General features: G+C 50.2%; 1 protein-coding gene across 2 annotated transcripts in view; it reads right to left on the bottom strand.

Annotated features, from left to right (window-relative positions):
• Positions 1-4342: 4342 nt before the first annotated feature.
• CCNI (cyclin I) overlaps positions 4343-23185 on the bottom strand; it is a 35683-nt gene continuing 16840 nt past the window's right edge. The window contains exons 2-7 of one of the 2 annotated variants that reach the window (XM_055724355.1): positions 21929-22085; positions 11901-12035; positions 8079-8153; positions 7771-7911; positions 6704-6934; positions 4343-6025 (exon numbers count right to left, since the gene is read on the bottom strand). In XM_055724355.1, coding sequence (XP_055580330.1) covers positions 5567-6025; positions 6704-6934; positions 7771-7911; positions 8079-8153; positions 11901-12035; positions 21929-22042 — 1155 coding nt within the window. In that variant the 5' untranslated portion in view covers positions 22043-22085 and the 3' untranslated portion in view covers positions 4343-5566. The remainder of the gene's footprint in view (positions 6026-6703; positions 6935-7770; positions 7912-8078; positions 8154-11900; positions 12036-21928; positions 22086-23185) is intronic. The other variant, XM_055724363.1, reaches the window with a different exon arrangement.

Here is a 23185-nt window from a genome sequence, read left to right as displayed (position 1 = left end):
TGCTGGGCGGAGGGGCTGGTGCTGTGCCTTTGGCTCGCTCCTCCATGGCACGCAGCTCCTGGGGGAAGAGGTGTCAGCGTGGGGAGGCAATTGCAGTGTGAAACCCGTTGTTGGACAGCCCAGAGGGGTTATTTGTCGCTTGGTGTCATCAGATGCCCCCAGCAGAGCTGGGAAAGCCGCTTCATCCACAGGAGTAAGCTAGTTTAAAATCGTTTGTGGGCTTAACCCTCCTGTTGCTGCTGGGGAGTAAAAGAGCTTTAAGGAGCTCCCAAAGTGCAGAGCTAGGAGCAGCTTCCAGGTTGGACGTGCCCCATGGCAGCAGCCGGCGGGGCGCAGTGCCATGTGGCTGCGGGCTGGGTGGCAGCGTGCCTGCCAGAGGGGACCGAGGTATCCACCTACCAGCTGCTTGAGGAACGAGCATCTCCCCCATGCTCACTATCTGCAGGTCTTGTGTAAGAGAGAAATACTTTATGAATGATCCCCCCAGGCTAACTGGGACGAAGGAGGTGAATCGGTATCTCTCTGAGGCAGTGTTGTGGAGAAAATTGCAGAGAGGTTACTGCTATCAGGTCTTCAAAGCAAACCCCTGTGAGATGTTGAGGGAAGATGGGGTGTTGCAGAGAGTAACAGCTGCGCGGCACATAAAGGTGAGCTGGGAGTATTGCTAGGCGGCTTTGAAACAAGTAGCAGTGCTCTGCCGAAACACGGCTGCCACGCGCCCGGGTGCTCCCTGGGGTTTGGGGCACTGTGCTGAGCAGCGGCGTGCATGGGTTTGTGCATGGAATGGGTTTATCCCGTTGCCCCAGAGGGAGGTGAGGCAGCACTGAACTGAGCCTGCAGTTTACAACTGGTTTCCCTCCAGCTGGCCGTTCACCTGACCCCTGTGCTCAGCGGCACTCCTGCCATTGCTGCTCTGGGCCTCTGCTACACCAGGCGGACCCAGTGCTCGCCATCTTCGCTAGGTCCGCGGCATGAAGCATTGGGGTGCTGTGAAGTTTGGGGGAAGGCCACATGAATATGAGAAGTCACGGGCATCAGGGGATATTCTCCTCTGTGTAACAGGCAGCCCTGGCAGCGCTCCAGGATGGTCCTGTGTTTTGACAGTGGGAACAACATACAAGTCAGCCTGCTACTGGAGTGGCGAGGCGATGGGTGAGGGCTGCATTCGGGCTGTGTCGTTGCCTGGTGGTTGGTTGTTTTTTTTTTTTTGTGGGGAGGAAATGTGAGAAGTGGGAAATGTATTTTCTCTCTGGCAATGCAGGTTGTTTCCAAATCAGCTGGACCTTGCTATGTGGGGGAGCTGATCGGGCTGGGATGTGGCTCATTTTGAAAGGCAAGCCTGTCTTTGAACATCGCCTTTTTAGCTGCAAAACACTGCAAATCTGTCCACCAGTGCAGCCAGCAATGCAGACCTGCATTCCATGGGCTCCTTGCTGGCCCTAGCTGGCCTGGGACATGGGTGCCTGCTGCACGAGCAGCAGGAGGAGATCTGCAGAGCTGAAGAGCACCTTGTGACATTGCTGCAGTCCCCTGTGGAGGCTTGTGTGCCAGCCCTGGCCTCCGAGACCCAGGGTGGCCGGTCCCTAAAGTACAGCTCAGCCACCCAGGTCAGCACCAGGACAGGAGGGCTAAGCTGGCGCTCCGAGTCCGGTTATGTTTTGCCCCTGGCTCACAGCAGAGCTCAGGGCCTGCACCTGGGGCACGAGTAGTTTTGCAGGTGAATCCTCTGTACCCCGCTGCATCTGTACGCCTCGATGGTGCAGCCGGGCTCTCGGGTGTATCAAGGTACCACAGGCACAACCGGGCATTCCCTCAGTGGATGCGTTCCATACGTGCTGGTGGGTTGAAAGGGTGCGTTGAAATCTAGTGTGCTCACAGGAAAAGCAGAGAGGAAGGAGATGACCTCAGGCCGTGCATTCCCAGTGGCAGAGACGGGAGTTTTCCTTTTGCATCCAGAAGAGCAAAAGGCAACAGGATGCTGCTGGGCAGCGCAGCTAGGAACCGGCCCACAAGTGTCCTAGTGCCTGCACGAAGACAGCCAGGCAGCGGCCTCAGCCAGGCCCTGCAGGGGGGCATCTGCCCAACTGGGGACAAGCTTTGCCTGTCCCAGCCTTGTTTGCATTGGAGCTGCCTGTAGCCAGGCGAAAGACAAGAAGCGCGGACTTGTGCATAGCGCCAACAAAATAAAAAGGTGCCTCCTTCTGCGATCTGCTCCGGGGCTGGGGGAAGTGCTTGGGTGCTGGGGGCTCGGGGGTGTGAGGGCTGCCTTGGCAGCAGGGGAGGTTTTGAGCCCTGCCTCTTCAGGCGGGTGCCTCAGGTGCACTCCGGGTTGGTGCAGCGCAGGGGGGCTGGGAAGGTTCCTGGGCCCTGACCCTTTCCAGCGTGGTGCTTAATACCTGCAGAGCCAGAAGTAACGCTGCCTTTAGCGAGTGCAGTTTTGAGGGCAGCTGGTGGTACCGTAAAAGTAATTTTGTGACTCTCAAAAGCTGCTTCTCGCTAGAGGCATCTCCCTGCCCCTTTGCTGCAAACAACAAAAGTTGTTGCTTTTCCTCAAAGCAACAACAAAAATAAAAGGTTTCTTGCCTGCAAACATGGCACACCTGGGGCCCAGCACAGCTCAGCAGCCTAGCTCCGTCACTGCAGGGCTCCGCTACCAGGGCTGTGCGAGCTGGGGACGCGCCTGGTGTGGGGACAGCCAGGACCTGCTCTTGTCCTGTTGGTTTTTGCAGGAGGAGAAAATGGTGAGAAGGAAAACTCTGTTGCCTTCTCACAAAGCGCCTCACAACCACGGCTGCAGCACATCTGGTAGAGCAGAACTGCTCCGGCAGCACCCAAATCTCTTTCCTGACGCCCAGCTTCCCCCCCTTCTGTTCCAGCCGGGGTCCCGCCAGCTGGCACAAGCAAACACGTTCCTTTCTCCAGCCCGGCGCCAACTCCTCTCCTTCTGCGCGTCTGCAGATGGCTTTGGGCCGGGATCCTCCCGAGTGCCTGTGTGCTGCTGCTGCTGCAGCCGAATGGGGAGTGCATCCCAGAAACTGGGTGGGAAGGAGCGTGGGGAGGGGGAGAAGCCAGCGGAAGGTGAGGCTTAGATTTATTGCCGTGGGATGACAACGCCGTGGCACTTCGGGCCCATCTTCTTCCCTGAAAAAACTCTCTCCACAGCGGTGTACGGTGCAGGCTGGCACCGCTGGAAGAGGCCTGGCTCACTTCTGACTGCGGGTGCAGCTGGAGCGCTGAGCAGCTGCTCCCTTCAAGCTGGATCACTTGAACCGCCGCTCACACGCAGCAAGCGCGCACAGGCTCCCCTCTGTGCAGAAACCGCGGGTGCCTGGCTCAGTGTGAAAATGGCCTGGCTCTGATCTTTCTCATGCTAATGTTGTTTTATCTAGTGTTGGAAATCAGGGCAGTTATTTTTATTTCGAGCTGTTGTGCTGTGTGATTTAACAGAAAAAGGTGTTCGCCTTGCAGTGGGTTTGGAGTAGTGAGCGTCAGGATGACGGAGCTCTTGCAGCAAAGGGGTGTTCTGCTGGGGGTGCGGTAGGTGAAGCCCCAAACCTGCGCAGCACCCTGGCCGAAGAAAAGCGAGCAACGGGAGAAGAGAGAAGGTCAGGGACTGGTTATACCATAAGGAGGACAGAAAGGGCTGGAAGGGGAAAAGGAAGGTGCACACCCCGCTGAGAAATGTGTCTGTGGGATGAGATCCCCAGGACACAGGCAGGAAGAGAGCTGAAACCCCGAGAAGTGTCTTGTCACAGTGGACTCCGCGCAACAAAAACAATGGCACCTCAGGAGATGTGAGGCAGGAGGGGCCGGCTCCTCCTGAAATTCAAAACCAGCCGGGAAGAAGGTGAGATTACAGAGCAGAATCAATTCCATAACCTACGAGTTTACAGAGAAGAGCAGAAAGGAATTCTGTGCTAACCTTTTCGTTACCAGACGTGCCTTTCAGTGGAAGGGGTGTCAGGCAAGCAGGCACCCACAGCCAGCCTGAGCTCAGGAAACACGACTCCAACGAGGCGTTCCGTTCCGAATACCAGAAAGGAGATGGCTGCAAGATGGGTGAGCTGGATGCACCAAGCGGCCTGTGCTCAGCTGGGAAGAGGAACAGCCTTGGGACCAGCCTTGGGACCGAGGAAGGAGTGAGAAGCACTGGAGTTGGGGCTAGAGCTGGAACCGCTGCAGAGGCGGTGATGAGTTTGTGTTGTGCAGCTCCCCTGGCACCCCGGCTGCCCAGCGCCCCTCAAGTCGCTTTGCCACAGCTCTGGCACGGAGCAGCTCCCTTGCAGCCTCCAAGTAAAACCGATCCTGGACGGGGGTGAAAAGCACAACACCAGACTCGGAATCCAGGACAACTTTCTTTATTGCTACCAGAAGGCTTTCATCAGTACAATGGCTCCAAGTACGATACCTTCCTCAGGGCTGTGGAGAGAGCTTACAATTGGAACAGGTCATTCTGAGAAAACAGAGGTGTACATTTAAGAGACAAGTTTTTAAAGGTTTTACGCTTGGTTAGAGGTTACATGAACACAAAACTTCTGGGTTAGGGTCTTTTGGTTTTGTGGCTGATAATGACACACCTTTCAAACCTCAGGCGTACGTAGCTGCCCCAGCACCTCACCGAGCAGCGCGGGTCACATGCTAAGCGTAGAAACATATGGGGAAAAAAACAGACTCTGCACAATTTAAGGTTTACACTTGATGTAGAGTCAAGCAGTGGTGAAAATCCACACTGAGTGCAAACAAGAAAAAAATACCATTTTTGTTGAAGTGATACAAAATCCATTAGCTGTTTGCTGTGTTAGAAAACACAAACTGTTTCAACCTGGAGAAGTCTCTGTGCAAGGTACAGAGAGCAGCGGCCGGCTGCCCGAGTGTTCTTCTAGAGTACTTTCACACTCCTGTGGCTATTACTTAAGTGTGGAGCAGCTTGCAAGCATTGGTTTTTGGTTTTTTTCCTGACTAACCTTTTATTTAAATCCAGTTTTTAAACATTATCACATTTAAACACCAAAGTGCTAACAAAACAAAAAAGGTCTTTTTCTTTAGAAAGGAAAAAGAAAGCTGTCGTGAAGGTCAGGTAGTACAGAACATCATGCACAAGACTTGCTGAGAATTAAAAAAGGAGCAAGCAGAAAGAGAGCAAGGAGCAGATGGAGATCGGATCAGAGAGGTGGTAGTTGGCTGGGAAACCTGGAACAACTCTGCACGACTGATGTGAGCTCTTGGACATGGAGGATGGGTTACAATACACAGGAGCAGAAAAACAGTGGAACTGACAACACTAGAAAGAAACAATTTTTTGCTACTTTTTTTGTTTGGTTTTTGGGTCTTTTTTTAGATTTTTATACTTTTTTGTGTTTTTAAGTGCTTAAATAGTGGAACTATAATTAGCCGCACAAGAAAAAAATTCAAAAAAGGGTTGGGATTTTTTTTTTTCTGTTTTTTGGCTCCCTTCAGTTCAGCCTGAGAAGGTATGGCCCCTTCTTCCCCCACTGAGAACACAGGGTGCCAGGTTCTGCACGGTTTCTAGAGTAGCTGTGGTGGAGCAGGTGGTGTGTGCCCACAGCTACATAACAGACACTGGCTGTAAAGGTGGACAAGGGGAAACGTTGCCCTCCTGCCTCGAGACATCAGCGCCACAAACAGAGCCCATGTTTTCAAGAGCCACTACCTCTGGAGCAATGTCTTCGTTGTAGAGACGCTTGATACCATCGTAGAAGTCATCCACTTCCATCTCTTCCACTTTACGCTTGGCAGAGGCTTGCTTGCAACCGCTGGGAGCTGGCAGACGCTGGTAGAGCGCGGCTGTACCTGTGACTGGCACTTCTGGCCTGCCGTTGTCCTTGGAGAAACCTGGCCCTGGGACAGAGGAGGGCTGGCATTTGAACGCTCCTCTGTTACAGGTCACCAGGGTATGCTGGAGGGGACTGTAGACATATACAGAATTGGGCAGCAGAGAAGACTGCAGAGTGGAAAGGTGATGTGCCACAAGCTCCCGGCAGTGGATCAGCTGCGAGCTATCCATCTGGAGGGGGAAGACAAGCAAAGATACCGGCATTACGGGATCGCTGCCAAGGAGAGGAGAGGCCATCAGCCAGCGCAGGGCAAAGGCTCTGAGCACACCGCCACCCAGGCCCCTCACTTCTCAACGACATGCTGGATGCAGGAGAAAGTAAGCGATAAAGGACCAAAAAGACCCCCAGCACGATGACTTGGTAAGATGCGGACCCCTGCTCCTTCTTAGGCCTCATGGGAATAGCGGAGAGGGGAAACCTTTCGGATATTAGAAGGTTTCGCTGCGTATTTTCAGCAGCTGGAGTGTTTGTCTTTGCAGTACCGGTCAGGACCACCCCGTGCACTTAGCGTGAATGGCTGAGCGGCTAACCAGGACTTTCTCCCCCGATGGTGTTTTCTCCGCAGTGCAGAGTGCCTGCATACACCAGGACACTCAGCTCCTCCCTTTGTCACCTACTGCATGCAGTCACCATCAAAACTTTGCAGAACTGTCCCAAACAAACCGTCGCTTCAGGCTGAAGCACCGCCATCCTTGCAAAAGCGTAACTGCAGGCAGAGAGCAGCAGCTGGGGATCCGAAAGCCCCGGCTGGCTTGGCTTGGCTCGGCTCACTGGAGTATGGAGCAAGACAGCCTCCTGCGGCGCCCAGGCCCTCCCCGCTGCGATGTGCGGTACCAGCACCCCCTCACCTGTGCCTTCTGGAGCAGCTCGATGATGAGAGCCAGCCAGTCGGGGAGCAGCTTCTCCAGCTCCAGGCTGACGATGGCCAGCGCCAGCATGGAGCCCTTGAACTGCAGCAGCTGGTAACAGGCCATGCAGTGCAGCAGCTGCTTGGTGAGCGCTGCCACGTGCTGAGAGGGACTCAGCTTGGGCAGGATGGTCAGTAGCTGAGGCCTGTTGGACACCGCAACTGCGTGGAACTGGGGGGGGAAACAAGCACGTGAGGCAGCTGGCGTCGCTGACAGGCAACCCCACAGGCAAAGCCAGGTCAGACTTCAAGAATGGCATGCGACACGTCTCTGATGCACAAGGATTCTCCAGCTTAACAGTCTATTTCTGCACCGTGGGGGAAAAAAACCAAGGCGCTGAACCTGCCAGCAGCTTGGTGCCACCTTTCTGGCAGGACCTGGCATCGTACACATCGTCTGCCTGGGGAACCAGGCTTCCCGGGGCTCTGCAAAAGCCTACCCCCTTCCACCCTTCTCTCCCGGCAACACAGGTCTGGCAGTTGGTGTCCTAGACAAAAACCGCTTTTCAAGCAAGCAGAGGATGAAATTCAAGAGAACCTCAGGACGCTTTCCGTCCCTTTGCCTTACCCATGAATCTGGTTCTCTGGCCATGCCCTTCTGCAGCAGGCACAGAGCATACCCATCGCCCAGCATCGGCGCTTTCTCCATGGCTGTACTTAACTGCTTTTGTGCTGCCTGGCATTTAGCTCTGAGCAAACGCACTAGCAATTAAGATTATGAGGCAATGTTTCTCAGGATTGGCGAGTCTTAGTGTGTAGCTTAACATGCCTCAAAACAGGCCAGATGGTCAGATGGCACGCCCACGTTTTGGAAATTGCACCCCAAGTGTCACAAGTCTCCTGAAATTCTCTGGCAAGGCTTTTTCTTTCAGAAACTACTTGTACAGAGGAATTACAAACACATCCTGAGGTCTTCGCTCCCCTACAGGTACAGTTTTTGTCTAGGTACCTCGATACATTATGTACACCGACAGACACCAGAAAGAACACAAGCAGCCCTTCACTTACAATATGAAGGAAATCCAGTGGCGTTGCCATGTGAAGATCCCAGTTCAGTTTATCCAGGATAATCTTCTCCATTCGGCGAATTTCAGCTGGAGAACAACCACAAAAGCTATCCCGAGCCAACACCTTCAGTACTGGAATCCTCTGCAAAAGCCAACACAAAAAAGAAATGAGAGAACCAGTCATTATAGAAATCACACAAAACGCTTCGTTCCTGTCCTGGCAAGCGTCAGCCACCATGTGCAAGCAAAGGCAGGACTGGAAGAGCTGTGTTCACACAATGCTAAGGTGGTAAGAACAAAAAAAATTACCTCATCTTCCTCAATGGTCTTTGCAGCAAGGAAGAAGCAGCTGATTGCAATACAGTTCAAGTACTTTGGACGGGCCTACAGTACAGAAAAGCAGAGAAGTCTCTGTGTGAATGTGATGCAAAAATTATGCTCAATCCTTTCTGGTCGGACATCCTGAGCCCCAGGGTCTCGCTGCCCAGGCAGTGCGTTCCGGATCGACAGGCTGACCTCCTACGCCACAGCGGTGGCAAGCTGTGCCAAGCAAAACTCCACACTCCATGATGTAAGGCAGAACAGCAACCTGCCAGCCCTGCGATCGTAACTGGCTCCCACTGATGTGCAGCGCTGGAGTGGAAAGAGCTCGGGTTTAGGCACTGCAGTAGAAACAGGAAGGAGAGAATCAGAAGGGCCAGACTGTCACCTGGCAAAAAAAAATAAATATTGCCACTCCATCTGCTTCAGCAGAGCTCTGCTGCTAGTGCTGCTGGGGGTCAGACACAGAATAGGCAGGAAAAAGAAGGTAATTTATGAAACACTGTCCTTGCCAAGGGACGTGTAAAACACCCGTGAAAACCACTACTCATGTCATTTCACATTGCAGTTCTCAAAACTGTGGCGCAGGGATTGTCAGAGGAGAGGTGGTCCCTTCCAGTGAGTTGTTTTAGGCAGGGTAAGTAAAATTTGGAGGGGAAAGGGTGATTCTTCACGTGCATCAAAACCTCCTTTTTCTGCAGCTCAGCTGGGGGCAGAGGGGGGCCGCAGGCTGCGTGGCTGTAAGCATGCGGGCAGTCCCTGCGATGGACCAGGCTGCGCGCATAACTGAGTATGGCACATCGGCTGGAGTTTTCGCTCTGCAGCCATCTTTGTCAATGTGACCGTCTGACTTCGCTTCCAGCACCGGCATAAAAGCCATAGGATGCGGCCAGCAACTCCTTAGTGGCTGGGGGCCGGGAAGTGCAGAGCCGCTGCTCCTAAACCTTGCTGCAGCCGAGCGGGTAGCCAGCTGCAGAGCCGTGCCCCCACCTCCGACAGCCTACTGGCAGCTGGTGCTCTTCTCTCCACATTAGAAGATGCTGAAAGCAAAGGTAAGTGAAAATCCTGCACCAAATGTGAAAATCTACTTACAACCTGAACTGCTGCCACGATTTATTCTTGCTAGGTAAATTTTAGCAAATGCAACAGAGTTTATGGGGTAGCTGAAGGGTGAGTGCCAAAAAAAACCCCCCCACAACAATGCAGGATTGTATCCAAACTGAAAATCTTTACCTACGCTCAGCCTTAGTTACTTAAAAAGGACCATGCTATGCCTAGAGGTTTGGTTTCCTAGCGTCATTTTAAACTTCTACTTAAATATGTGTAGAAAATCCACACTTGGGAGCGGGGGCAGTGCGTGCACACATCCACATCTGCTTGTGCACTCAGGTGTCACTGAAAGCAAAGAGAATGAATTCCCTTAGGGCAAGACTGGAACTTGTTCTTGACCATTCACGCAGGTTCAAAGAAAACTGTCAAGTTAGCGCAAAATTATGTTCAGCAAAGAAGGACACCTTCTGTGTCACATTCAGGGAAAAGCACAGGTGTCCAGAGCAGGTTCCTACCATCAGGGAAGCTTTTTCTCCCCACTATTTTTAACAATAATTTTGTCTCCTTCTATCCAAGTGCATCCCCTCTAGGGACTGACCTGGAAGGAACACACTGTGTCTTCTGCCGAAGCATGCTGAAACCCAGTCACCACCCTGGTCCCCCCCAGGAGCTTCTCCCTGCCTTGCTGGCTCTTCACACCCCAGCAGGCGCTGCTGGGATGGGCTGCAAGCACCGCTCCGTTGAGGGTTAACGAGTGCTGTGCAATGAGTTACACCAGCACTGCTGGAGTGGGTAACAGCCCCAGGGGCAGCCAGTTGGAACAATTTCAAAGCCTGTTCCCGCTGAAGGGAAGGGACTAGTTGTCCTAATAATAAAATCCCACATGGCAGCGCCTGGTAAAAAATCCAGGAGTTAAGCTGCATTAGAAGAATGACAGCTTTATGGGAGAGGAAAACTGGGAGAGGGAGCACAAAGCCCCGAGCTGTTTGAACAATGCTCACCCAGACTAAACACCTTTCCACATTCCTGCTCGCTGCCTGAAGCACGCAGTGGACTCCTTACTCATCTTCTCATACTCTCTTTGCAGACTTCTTGGCTGCTGCAAATTACTGAAAGAAAAACTGTACTCGAGGGCATTAGCTGTTGAGGGATTTAAATCTACTTCCCAACTCAGTATTTCAGTAAATTGGCTCTTTTAAGATCTCTTTAAAAATAAAACCCCAAAACTTCCATGGCTTGTAATGAAAGTATTATCAATATTTATTAATATTTAAAGGAAAGCTTAATGGATGATGTCGCCTGCATTCTACCAAACGAAGTCATATTGAAATGCAAGTGCACAGGCTGAGAACACATTCTTCTGCTCAGATTTCCTAAGCTATATTGTTTACCCAACAGTGCTGGTGACGAGCTTAGACACACATGCAGATGAGACTGCGGATTTGACGAGCACGGAATGTAACTGAGCAAATATGCCAAGAGATAAGGCCACCTACAGCCTGACTTCACAACTCAAGGCCAGGGATTTCAGGTTGTTCAGTCACTTGCAAGGGTGCCAAACAGCCCGAGCACAGCACATCTGACTTGCTCCCGCAGCAGACTTACAGGGACAGAAGAGCAGCAGATCCCAGATGCTGATTTTTAACTTTCCTTTTTTGAAAAAAGCACCAGTTTCTATGGTATAACAGCCCTAAAAACAAATGGGCGCATATATACATTCTCTGTTCCGTAGAGCAGGAGGGGACAGCTTATCACTTTGATGGCCTGCACCCATGCTCCTTACCTCTCTCCTTCACATCTGTCTGACTGGTATCCTGCTATCAGGAAGCTCTTAAGTCTGTCAGACTGGATATAGAGCAGGTTAGTAGTGAACTACTCCCCCAAAAAGCAATCTCCTCAAGCTGTATCTTCTTCCCAACGCCCCCCCCCTTTTTTTTAATAATTTTTTCATTTCCCTGCACTAGCACACTTGCCAGGCCCAGACCTGTCCTCATGTTTGTTTCCTCTAGTTAGTTCACTGCTAGCAGGTGCCCACCGCAATTCTAGGTGGTACAAATGAGATTAAATGCAGTTAGAACACCAGAGAAATCACAAGGTGAGTAGGGACCGTCCCTGACATTACTGTCGGAGGGCGCTGGGCCCGTTTCTAACGGCAAGCTAGCAGGCGGTTCCTTTAGCCTTATGAGTCCATTTAGGTTAAGGCGGAGTGTTTTCTTTTCATCTAAAGCATTACCTCTACGCAGCTTCTTTTTCTCATTGCTTGAAGGAAGGAACAGGGACTGCGCTGAGGCAAATTCAACATTCAAACCAGTTTAAGAGCACGCACGTAGCTGAAGAGGAAGGGCGCTTCTCTGGGGTTAATATACGTTTAAACTAATGAGCTGCATTAATGATGGCAATGGGCAGAACAGAGGAAAGAGGGAAAATAAGTCTCAGCAGGTCCAAGCACTCGGTCAGTTCCCAGAGAACTGTGTGTTCTCATTCAAGCAATCGCTATTTTCACCAGGTGAAAAAAGACTACGGAAGGGATCTACCTCCTGACGTTCCTGGCTGCAGAGCGTGCTGCCAGTACTGCCACCTGAAACTGAGCTCCTGGAGCACTGCAGGTACCATCCTGTACGTGTTTGAGAAAGGAAGCGGGTGTGAGGGCAGAGGGGGGAAGTTAGCGTTTCCGTACAGCCATGCTGCTAGGACTGTACACAGAAATAGCTGAATGGGTGGTATGAATCTATTTCAATGTATGTTTCTGCAAATATTTACCTTTACTGCAGCTAAAAACCTGTCCAAAAGGCTGATGGCCAGGGCGAGCGTTTCTGGATAAAGGTGGAACTGGTATTTGAGCTTGGCCAGCCACTGAATGACCTCATCCCTCTGCTTTGGAGAAATGGCTACATCCTGTTGGAGAGAAAAACAAACTTTTCTTATACACAGGCTGAGGGAGTCAGAAAAGACCAAACATTTTACCTCCACAGGAGTTATTCAGCATGGAAACAAAGCCTCCTTTGGAAGGGGGGGAGGTGATGGCCTCAGAGCCAGCCTGAATCACCCCTTTGTTCTTGCTGTTACTTACCCTATCCCAAGTAATTTTCCCTGGAAAAGACAGCTTTCCTTACAGCAACCTCAACCATCACTCAGAGATTTCACTCTGCGTTGGGGAAGAGAGGAAGGATGTCTTGTCGTTTCTCAAGTACTGACAGGGCATTCTCTAACTTAGCTCTGAGTGATTTGGGTTTTTTAACCTCCTTAGAACCATGGCAGATGGAAAGACATGCCCACCTTGAACAAAGCCAGACATGCTGTGGGAGCTGGGCACATGCACAGCTCCTGACGAACAGAAGAGGGGAGGGACCGAGCTGGTGTTTTGAGAGGAAAAGTTTATTTTTCCTTCAAATTACAGGGATTATTTTTAGCTCAGTGTATGCTAAAAAAAGAAAATTCCAAACAGCTTACAGAAGACCTTTAGCAGTACAGTTAACTGCACCGTGGTAAAGCAGGTAAATTTTCACCCAAAAACCAGTTTGGGTTTGGTTTGTTGTGGGGTGGGTGTGTGTAAATATATTTTTGGCCCAAGTCACTGCCATTGATCTGTTTGGACAGCAGCTGAATTTCAACCACATGTACAGATCGCTCATTGACATCAAATCTTTCTTGCTGCCCTTCTTCAGAAATATTTACAGCTTTTCTGGAGCCTTTCAATTCAGCCAAGTAAACGTCTGGTCTCACTTCAGCAGGGATTATTCAAGATGATTAGCAAGCATCTGTCCAGAAGTGAAACCAAACAAATTTCTTCCACTGTGCTCAGGGTCCTTGTGCTCATTTGGCTACTGCTGAGATGGTTTAAGAGAATGAAACCAAATGAAATGCTGGCTGACCAGCTTCTGTGGAAGAGAAAGCCGAGGGCTTGCTGCTGGGCTGGGCTGGAGCTGTCCTCCCAGCAGTTAACACAGTAGGGGGGAAAGGAGCAGGATTTTAGAAAATAAACCCACCCACTACTGATGCAAAATCAATCCTTCAGGCTGCATCTATCACAAAAGTACCTACTGTGCATCTTGCGTAGACAGTAAGGAGCTTGGTAACAGGTCGTGCTTGGTAACAGCTCTGCTGACTCTCCTGCCTTGGAGTCAAGAACACGTGTGACAGCAGAGTGTTTAAGGCAGAACTGTCGTTACACCAGGGCCTCCACAAGGACACCAGCTTTGCACCTTTCACTGTCACTTGCAGTATGCCATCTTTACTCCACGCTGACCCTCCTTACTGGTGCTGAGCTCCACGTTCAGCACCGAGTGGAACAGAACGGATGGGGAAGGTGGTGGGGCTCCAGTGCCCTGGGCTGAGTTCTGGGCTCTGCGGCAGCGGGCACAGAGCTGGTTACGGCTGCTCAGACACGTGTCTTGCCAAAATGCAGCCACCTGATTCCCTTCGAAAAACGACGACGGTGACAGCGCTACGGCAGCAGGGATCTAGTCTAAAGACACAGGGTTGCGCAATCTCAAAGCTGTTTCTTTCAGCTGTACTAGCTGGGCTAACGAAGCGATACTACCTCTGCCTGCCTGCAAAACGTGCCTTCAGTGCTGAATCAGGTGCTCCCCTGAGGAGAACAAAGTCCTGCCTTGTTTTTTCTCCTTTAGCCCTGACGGTGCAACAGCGTCAGCAGGACTGTGTCTGATCCAGGTGGGCCTCTGGTCTCAGCTGGGGCCTCTGGATGCCACCTGACTACAGCATGGCCTTTTAAAAAGCACCTACCGTTTTTCAGGAGAGAAGAGAAAATTAATTTCCTTAATTCCAAGAAACGATGTTTCTTTCTAAAATGGTTACTGCAATTTAAGGGTGAAATCCGAGCCCCACCAGGGGCAGGACACCTGCTGTCTGCAACGCGTTGCACTCGGTCCAGAAATGCCTAGTTCGATGCACCCTGGGACTGTAATGAAAGCACCACACAGCAGTATGGAGTTCATTAAATACTCTGCTAAAAACGTCTTTTGGACAGCGGGATAGGGACCTAAAATGTATCTGGGGAGTTAAAAAAAAGGGCAACACAATGTTAAATACTAGCTGTCCTCATAGAGCGTGCTTCTGTAGCAAAGGGAGGCCTGCACAGCTGCACCTAAAACAGGCAGAAAAGGGAGGAGCGATAGTGAAAAGATGAAGTTCCTTATTGCTTTACTCATTGCACCTGGTTTTAAAGGGAGGGAGACAAAACTACAAAAGAGCTTATAACCACAGTCAGGTCTGGACAATATTGTGGACTTTAAAGATTTCAAGCAGCTTAAAGGATTATTTTGGAAATGCAGTATCTGGGTGAATCCAGTGGGTAAGCTCTGTGTGTACCTGCTAAAAGCCATCCTGAAACCATGCCATCAAACAAAATAAACCTGACTTAAAAAACCTGCCTCTGACTCTCAAATCACCGAACTGGTCCCGCCACAGCAGCTTCACTGGCGAAGGCAGCAGGAATGGGCTTGGGCCCTTGGCCAACAAGAGGGGAGCTGCATCCCCTGGGTGCTGTGTCAACAGGACAGCAGCCTCTGTCCCCCCTGCACTCCCTCCTGAGACACAGGGTCTGCTCTAGAGGGGGCAAAACCAGCACCTGTGGCACTCCTTGCTGGGGAGGCAGGGCCCTGCCTCAGCAGCACCGGGGGAATCTCTCCCATCCCCTTCCATTCCTGGCAAATCCCACTCGTGCTGGACCCCAGCAGAAGCAGGCACTGGCTTCAACAGGCTCCTGGCGCGTCTGTCCTGGCTCCATGCCTTTCTCCCTGTGCCTGCCAAAGCAAAAGGTTAGGCCTTCTCCTAAAAACAGCATGAGTGGGAAGGGAAAGATTGTCTTTCCACGCTGCCTCTCAGTGTCCAGTCCTCGCGAGATCTGTCCTTGTATCTTCTCACCCTTCATGGGCAGTGCGAGGCCGTATTTCAAGACTCGGGAGTTAACTTTAAATGGCAAGGCCGTAATGTAAAGAACAGCAATCACACACTCAGCCCCAGCAACAACTTTCCATGTGAAAAAGAAATGGTGTTTAATCTAAACCACTGAAAACCAACCGTTTGTCTAAGCAAGATAAAAAATTAAAACAAACCAAAACCAGTCCCTGCACAGAGCACCATGTTCCTTTAATGTGAAGAACAACTGCAAAGTGAACTCACACCCAGGTACATGCGCAACAGAAGTAAGGCTTCAGAATAAAATCTGGCTTCGTAAGAACCATCTGGGAAAGCAAGAAAAGGAGGGACATCTCCAGCTCTCTTCTGCAGTAACATCAATCCTACAAAAAGCCTGTCTGCTCCAGTCTCTAACTGCAAATAAAGGAGCACAAGGGCAGGGGGGAGAACTCCCTTGCACAGAAAGACCAGGCACATTTAAACCTCCCCCCAGCAGCACCAGGAAAGGTCGTTAAGGCCCCGTTTACGAGACAGGCAGAAGGAATGAGAACGGCTCCCACCGCACCACAAATCCTGCTGCTACTTCCAAGCAGGGCCAGGAGCATCCCACACAAAGGTATCGGTCTTTATCCCTCTCCCTCGAAGGCGTACTTGTGTCAGCCTAGTAACACAAATAAGAAATGCAGCACTGTAAGATTAATTAAACAGTGAGGTCACTGTTCCTTAGTTACATAAAATTAGAAGGAAAAAAAAAATGAGATGCTATGGTGACTGAAAGCAAGGAAGTCCCTTTGGGCTGGAAAGCACAAGCTGCTCTTTGGTGTGGAGGTGGTTTCCCACAGACGTACAGGTCTGTGTGTGGCCAGCTGTTCTGTTTTGTCGCCACAAACCCACCCACCGTTGCAGAACTTAACCCCCGGGGTGGAAGAGCACGCTAGCCTAGCATGACAGCTTTAATTAGGGAAAATTAACCCCAGCACAGCAATGGCAGACTCTGTTTTCACGCAGCAGCAGCAGGTTGCTCCAAGACAGACCTAACAACCGAAGGACAATCCATCTCCTCTGGCTGGCACCCTGTCCTCTCCTTTTCTTTTTGGAGGAGAGGCCAGATCAGAGCAAGCCCTGACCTACAGATCTGGTTGCCCAGCCCAGCACCAAAGGTTAGCAGACGTGCACATGACTCCAGCCATGAAAAAAAAAGACCTGACAGCACTCCCAGCTCTTCAACCACAACCACCACTGGGATCAGGCGCCTGACTGAGCTGCAGCCCCACTCACCATGTGCCACTGCAGGTGCCCAGGTCCCCCAGCTGCTGGGGGCAGGCGGGGGGTGTGTGACTGCGTTACCTGCCCCCCCTCCTGCACCAGCCAACACAGACCGAGCCCGTGCAGGTGCCCGAGAGCTTTTCTCTGGCCTGGTGCCCGTGCAGATATTTGCAAGAGGCGCCGCTTGGCTCACCCGCAGCAGGAAGCTGGCGGGCAGCTACACGAAGCACGAGGGATTTCAGAACGGGTTTGCTGTGCAGGAATACCCCATGCAGCACAGGCAGGGCTCTTGCAAAAGCACCTGACAAGAGTTCTACTGAGACTGAAGAGACACGGCGCTGCGATGCCTTAGGAGTAACTTGTACAAACTGCCCTGCACACGTACAGCCGTTTGCTCACAGCTCTTCGTCTACCTTGTGCTTGGGACGGACAGCCACGCGTAACATGGCAGGCTGAATGCTCCTGCAGAGCGCGAGACCAACCACTGCTCCTTTCCTCCCTCTCCATCCCACTTAGTCCTGCTTGGCACCTCCATAAAATAAGAGGTTTCCGCAGCTCTTTCCCCTGTCTTCCACCTGAAGAGCACACAAATAGCTCCAGCCAGCCAGAGGCCGGTGGGAGCAATGGACAGAGTGGAGCACACAGCGAGCCCTGCTGCTATCAGCTCAAAAAGCAATACCCAAGGAACGCAACAGCCCCATCAGATGTGCAAGTCATCAAAGCTATTCCATACTCACATGTGAGCAACAGACCTGCATCTTCTTTTCCAAGCAGAAGGCATGATGCTAAGTCCCACCTTTTCAGAGCACAACACACTGGGTTTGTTTCAGCACAGACACAAAGAAGCCACCTTGCACGAACTACAGAGCTAACAGAATGCATTTGGGACACATATGGGAAGTGGAGGGAGGTCAGCTTCTCTCTCGTTCTTGCGTAACACAGGTGTACATCACGTTGACCTGCTTCCTGCCATTATTTGCTTGATTCGTTATCAAGAAGTATCCTCTCCGTCACTTACTCTATCAATGAACATACTGTGAACGATTCCTGTCAAGTACTTCAAATCACACAACATGAGGCCAGTTCACGTGCCGGGACTGCGTTGCTCGACTGTACCGAGTAACAGCCACGCTGCACTCACCGCTTCTGTCTTTTTACCGCTCCAAAGTGAGCGACCGCGGAGGTCAGTAATTGTGCCCAAGGGAAGGAATACAGCACCCCGTACAAAACACACAGCCCTGAGGCCTCCAGCATCTGCCACGGTTAATGTCTTTATTTGCCCGATTCCCAAATCAGTGCCCCAAACACCGTTTCTGAAGAGTCCTGTCAGAAAGGTGGCCACGAGGCCTTGGCGATGGCGAGAGGCACACAGAGCTGTTGTTCTGCTTCCCATTTACTGACAGCCATATCGCCCTGTTACCATCCCCGACCCAGGAACCCTGCCACCGGGCTCACTACATGCTTGCTGCATGGGACGGGAGGGCCGGAGGCTGTGACTCAGGCTCCAGAGTGCAAGCACAGTGCAAATCACCTATAAGGATACCTGGAGACTTTTGGAAAATGCAGTCTAAAAAAACCTATTATCTGTGAACTCAAACATGACTCCATTTTATTGCTGCCTAATCTAGGAAAAGCACCTTACCTGGTAATTTTTTCTCTTTAATATCTGCTGTCCCAGACAGAGGTATTTTGCTCTTCCCCCTATTTGTTTCTGCCTAGTCCCGCCATAGGCTCCTTGGGGAGCAGGCAGGTGACCTTTATCAGGACTGGGAGGTGTCTGAAAAGGGCAGCTGTAAACATTGCAGCCAAATCAGTCCCTCCTTGGGTCTCAGGATTGCTCCTTTTAGGCCAGAGCAACCCCCAGCTGACACCCACTGGGTTGCTTCTCATTTGGACCAGCTGGGGATTAGAGGTGCTCTCTGGATACCGCTCACGAGTGGCATTCTGCAGGGTTTGCCTGCAGTTTAGTGGCACAGCAAAGAGCTCAAGCAGCACGACCTCTGCCATCTGCACAATACCATGCACAAACACCGGGGAGAGAGATTACTGCTCAGCAAAGCAGAAGAGCTGGATGCATTAACCTCACAATGTTGTACAAAATTGGTAAGTCAGCCTCCAATTTACTTGCAGCATAAAACAGAAGGTTGAAAGAACAACCCAAGGACATGTGGTGAGACAGTGGAAAAACTGGAAGTAAACTGAGGTCTCCTGATTCTTCAAGAGGTACAGAGAACAAATGAGAAGACAGAAAGAAAAAGCCAGAGCAAGCAAGAAAGGAGCAATGATAGAAGTGACACCCTGTTTCTGTCAAAAATTAAAGATCTTTGCTTACACATCTCTCTGCTGCAAGGTTACCTGGCAACATGCAAATCTCAACCTTTGACCAGTCTTTACTGCTTGATTTCTCAAGCCTTAATCACATGAAAACTTCTGAATGTCACCTGCATATTGTGTAACTCCGGAGGGGGGGGGCGGGGGGAGGAGGAGAAAGCCACCAAATACATTCAGAAGCACCAGGAGTGCTCCAGACTCGGCCCACCTGGGTTTCTAGGCTGAAAAGCCCTTGTGAGGTCTGGCTTTGATACACCGCAAATACCTGGAGCCAGTGGCCTACATTTAAAGCAGGGAAAGTAGAAGAAATATACATGCCAGTAGGAAATGGGAGTCTTCAGGCAAAAAGTAAAAACAAAACAGAAAAAACACATACATTAAATTACCAGGACCGAAATCCCCCACAGTGTCTGCATCCTGTAGTGAAAATGCAGTGTCTTTCTGTACCAGTTTCTTTCTTCCTTTCAAAGACCTCAGCTCTGATACATATTTAGAAACTGAATTTGTTCCGGTTTTAAACATTAGAACCGAAAATGTCTCCTAAAAAGTCAAACCTGAAAGTTTACTCCTGAAAAATTACCTCCAATCTCATCATTACGTTTTGGAGGACATATTCACATGTCCTCATTTGCAAACCAGATGACTTCATTAAAACCCTTTCTGTAGTCGATCTACCTTTGTAACACAGAATGGAAAGTTACACAGGCTTCAGGTTGCCAGATCTGATACACAGGAGGATGCAGATTTCCTGACTGTCATGGGAAATAAACAACAGTTTCATACAAGTGAGGTTTTAGGCTACTGCAGCTGTTTTCAGAAGAAGGCAGAAGGTGTCAGGGAATATGTCCTTCTTCCAGACATTACAGAAAACAGGGTAATTCACACTGAACGTCCGTGACTGCAACACTGCCAAAACGAACGCTGCAGAAGTGGAGGAACATGTGACAGTTTGAAGTTGGGTGTCACAAACCGTAGGAACAGTGAGAAAGACGTGACTACAGACAGGGTTTTCAGCTGCACCATGGCACTGCAAGTCAGGATTTCCCCAGAGCAGACAGCTGTGTTTATGTTCTCTATTAAATCTGACCTTTGTGCCTGTTACACATACACACAGAGAAGTCCATCCAATGTAATGATTATTTACTGCTAGAAAACATTTAGTATTATGGCATTCTAGCTGATAAAGTCTGAAATGACACATAGGAAAATAGAAAGAAAAAGGTTAAAAATACAACAGAGTTTTGGGAGTGGAAATTCCAGGAGCCGAAACCCCAGGGGACAAGCACAGAGGGCCAGGAAACACTCCCAAGCACGGACCTCAGCAGTATTGTCCAAGTGCAGGGAGGAGGGTGGGGAGAGATCCTTCATCATCATGACATAATTGCACACTGAAAGGACAAACTTGGTATTTGTCCAGGCCAGACCCGAGACTCTGCTATTAAGCACAAACCTTACACTGGCTTTAGCCATCAGTCTGTTTCCACACTTGATCCTACTCTGACTTTTCACAGCAGGCAACCGATCTGCCTCCCCGCTTTCCTATTGGGCAGACTGCCAAAGGTCCCGCTAACTCCTCTGAGTATTTGCCACTGAGGACAATGCTTCACGGGGTGCTGCAAACCTCAACCGCAGTGAACGTTATGACCCCCTCAAGGTCCCTGGCAGCAGGACAACTGCTCTCCACCACAGACAGGGCTGAGGTCAGTCCTGCTGCTGTAGCGACAACTCAAACGCGGCACAGGTGGGGAACCTCATCTTCAAAGGGCACCACCACCACAATCCTGCAAGGGAGGGATCGCTAGAAAGCCTGTCTAATGCAGGTGGCAGTTTCTGAGCCACCAAAATCAACTTCACCAAGGCAAAAATGCAAGTGCTTTGTCCCTGTGAAATCTTCACACAAGAATCTGGTTTGGTTACACTCTCTGAGTCCCCAGCCTATCTTGTTATATCGTAATCTTATCTCCCTATATTATAATCACTTAATCACTAACCCCCGGAATACTGCCAGCTTGGAACAACAGGCTGGTTTACCATAAACCAGGGTCTTAAACTGGACATGCCCAAAGACAGTCACAGCTACAGTATACTCAGCACCTCTGTCAACCAGGTCACTTATTTGCAAACAGAAATGTGGATTAACAAAATAGGCAACCTGTTAAAAAACTATTTGCTCCTACACAAACCCAGCAGTTTCTTGTTCACTGACAGAAAAAACAAACACTGTGCTGATTAACTTTGACAACAGCTGACATACTTGCATGAACATTTTGTGTGAATCAAGAACAGCAAGAAAGGGTCCGAGTGCATCAGTGTGGTTATTTCTGCCCAACCCAGTGACAAAGTAACAGAAACTCTGTGACAACTGTCCTCACATTTCACGTTTTGTTTTAACAAAGGTTTGCGGAGTTCACAGGCATTTCTGAATGCACATGCTAGACAGATGGCTCCTCCGCCAGGAGCACACAGTTCAGGCTGGGTAAGGCCGTGAGCGACCTGGACCAACCTCCCAGCTGTCCCGTCGCAAAGCCTGAGCAGTAGGTTGGACTATGGACCCCCTGTGGTCCCTTCCACCCTGAATTTCCCTCCAGTCCTGTGAGAACATTCCTCAGTGGCAGAGGCGAGTGCCTGGCTTGGCTTCCCTTGACACGAGCTTGCACCCTGCTCCATAAATAGTTCTGTTAGAGTCTGTGGGGTCCTTCCTGAAGCAGGCAGTGCCTGACCGAGTCGGATCCTCATCTTGGCTTCGTCTGATACAGCTACAGCCTACTCCGCTGACGTAGGATGATGTACCGTAAGGAAGAATCTGGCTCAGAATGGGAGAAGGTGGCAAGGTCAGGCTTTCACTGTGAATATGCTGTTCCGGGGGGAGGCCTGAGCTAAGCTAGTGCTAATGGTTCGAGTCAGAAGGCGGCGTTTCGTGTGGAGAGCCAGCATTTCAGCGCTGCTATTAGTGAATTTGATCACTATGAAGATGAAGCTGCTTTTAAGAACTGTTGCAGAGTTGGTACCCCCAAGAAATGTGCGTTTATTACCCACACAATTTGTAAAATGATTTTAATTAAGACAATGTATGTACATGCTTTCACAAGCAATGGCAGAGCTCTAACGCTGTATGCTGTTCAGCACGTTCTGTACCCCTGACTGTGGCTAGGTCCCTCAAATAAAAAAGTAATCACTTACTTCACAAGCTAATTTCCCAGGTCTCAAGCAAAAGGTAACTTCTCATGCAACAGCATCAGTTGTTCACATAAAAATACACCAGAGGATAGCCTCATGCCTTTACCAAGATGAATGATGTGAAGAAGAGACATTACCTGATTGGGCTGAATTTTCGGCACATGTGCTTTCCACATTTGAGCTTCCCTAGAGATTGCCGTCTCCAGAAGGAGAGACAACCTCTGGCTCTCCAGGGGTCCTGAAAACTTCATGGTAACCCTTGGATCCACCTGCCACCCAGCTGGATACAGCTACCTGTAAAAGCAAAGACAGCCTGGTGAAACACTGAGCTGTGCCCGTCCGGTAAACTGAGCAAAAGCAAGCACACAAAGGTGACTAAGGCTGCAAGAAACGGACCAGGCTCATCTGTAACAGACAGTGACTGGGTACTGGGCAAACCTACCAAGGAAACCCAAACCAGTCGGCTCAGATTCAGATGAAGCAGGGCCAAAATCATCCACAGGTCTCCAACACCTACATGGGCTGGAGAGTCCTGCCGCTTTGAGGTTTTCTGCTCCTCCGTTATGTGGGCAATCAGGGCAAGACTTCAGCAGCACTAAAAAGTAGGGGTGTTTTATGAAAAATACTTGAGAAGAGGGAGGAGCAGTACAGCAAATATAAAGGGGATTTCAGTGAGTCAGTTGCCCTGGCCCAAATCTTGCTGCAGTTAAAACCAGTCTACCTGTGACTTCAAGGGAAGTTAAAACTGACATTCAAATATTTTTCAAAAATTCCAGCCTTGGAGCCTGGTTGGTGCCAGCCTTAGCCCAGTACTCTCAGCAGCAACAGGAAGTTCTGTGCAAAACAGAGGAACATTTGTTTGATAACTTAAATGATTTACAGGCTGAAGCCTGACAAAAAGGTCAATGTTCTCCCTCTCTGCACAGTATGGTCTGTAGCTTCTCACACAAGCTGCGACCCATTTCATGTGCAATGCAAATGTACCAGGGAGTTCAGGAAGGTTCCTCTCAGGTCTGAACACTCTGAACATACATTAGATCCACAAAACATTAGGGCACATCTCTAATTTTAGATAGGAAATGCATTCTAAAGGCGGAAAAAAGCGGCAAACCCAGTGGCGGCCTTTGCAAAGCAAGAACTGACTACAAGCCCGGTAAGTGGCCTGCAAGGCCCACAGTATTCAGAAACACCTGCTTCCACTGGCAGAAGGGACAATAAAAAAGCAAGCCATTTAAAGTAAAGCACTTTTCTATACACAAAACAGAAAAAAGGGGGTTCTCCTGGCCCTAGCGCAGTCTCACTCAGCAGTTACGATGTGGCAAGAAACTTGTAAATTTGAAATTACAAAGTGGAGGCAGGATTTTTTTAATTTATTTTTTTTTTTAAAGACAACC

The sequence above is a fragment of the Falco cherrug genome, chromosome 1 (assembly GCF_023634085.1).
Source record: "Falco cherrug isolate bFalChe1 chromosome 1, bFalChe1.pri, whole genome shotgun sequence".
Classification (NCBI taxonomy): domain Eukaryota; kingdom Metazoa; phylum Chordata; class Aves; order Falconiformes; family Falconidae; genus Falco; species Falco cherrug.
Note: the sequence above shows the minus strand (reverse complement) of the source record. Positions and strands in the feature narration are given on the sequence as shown.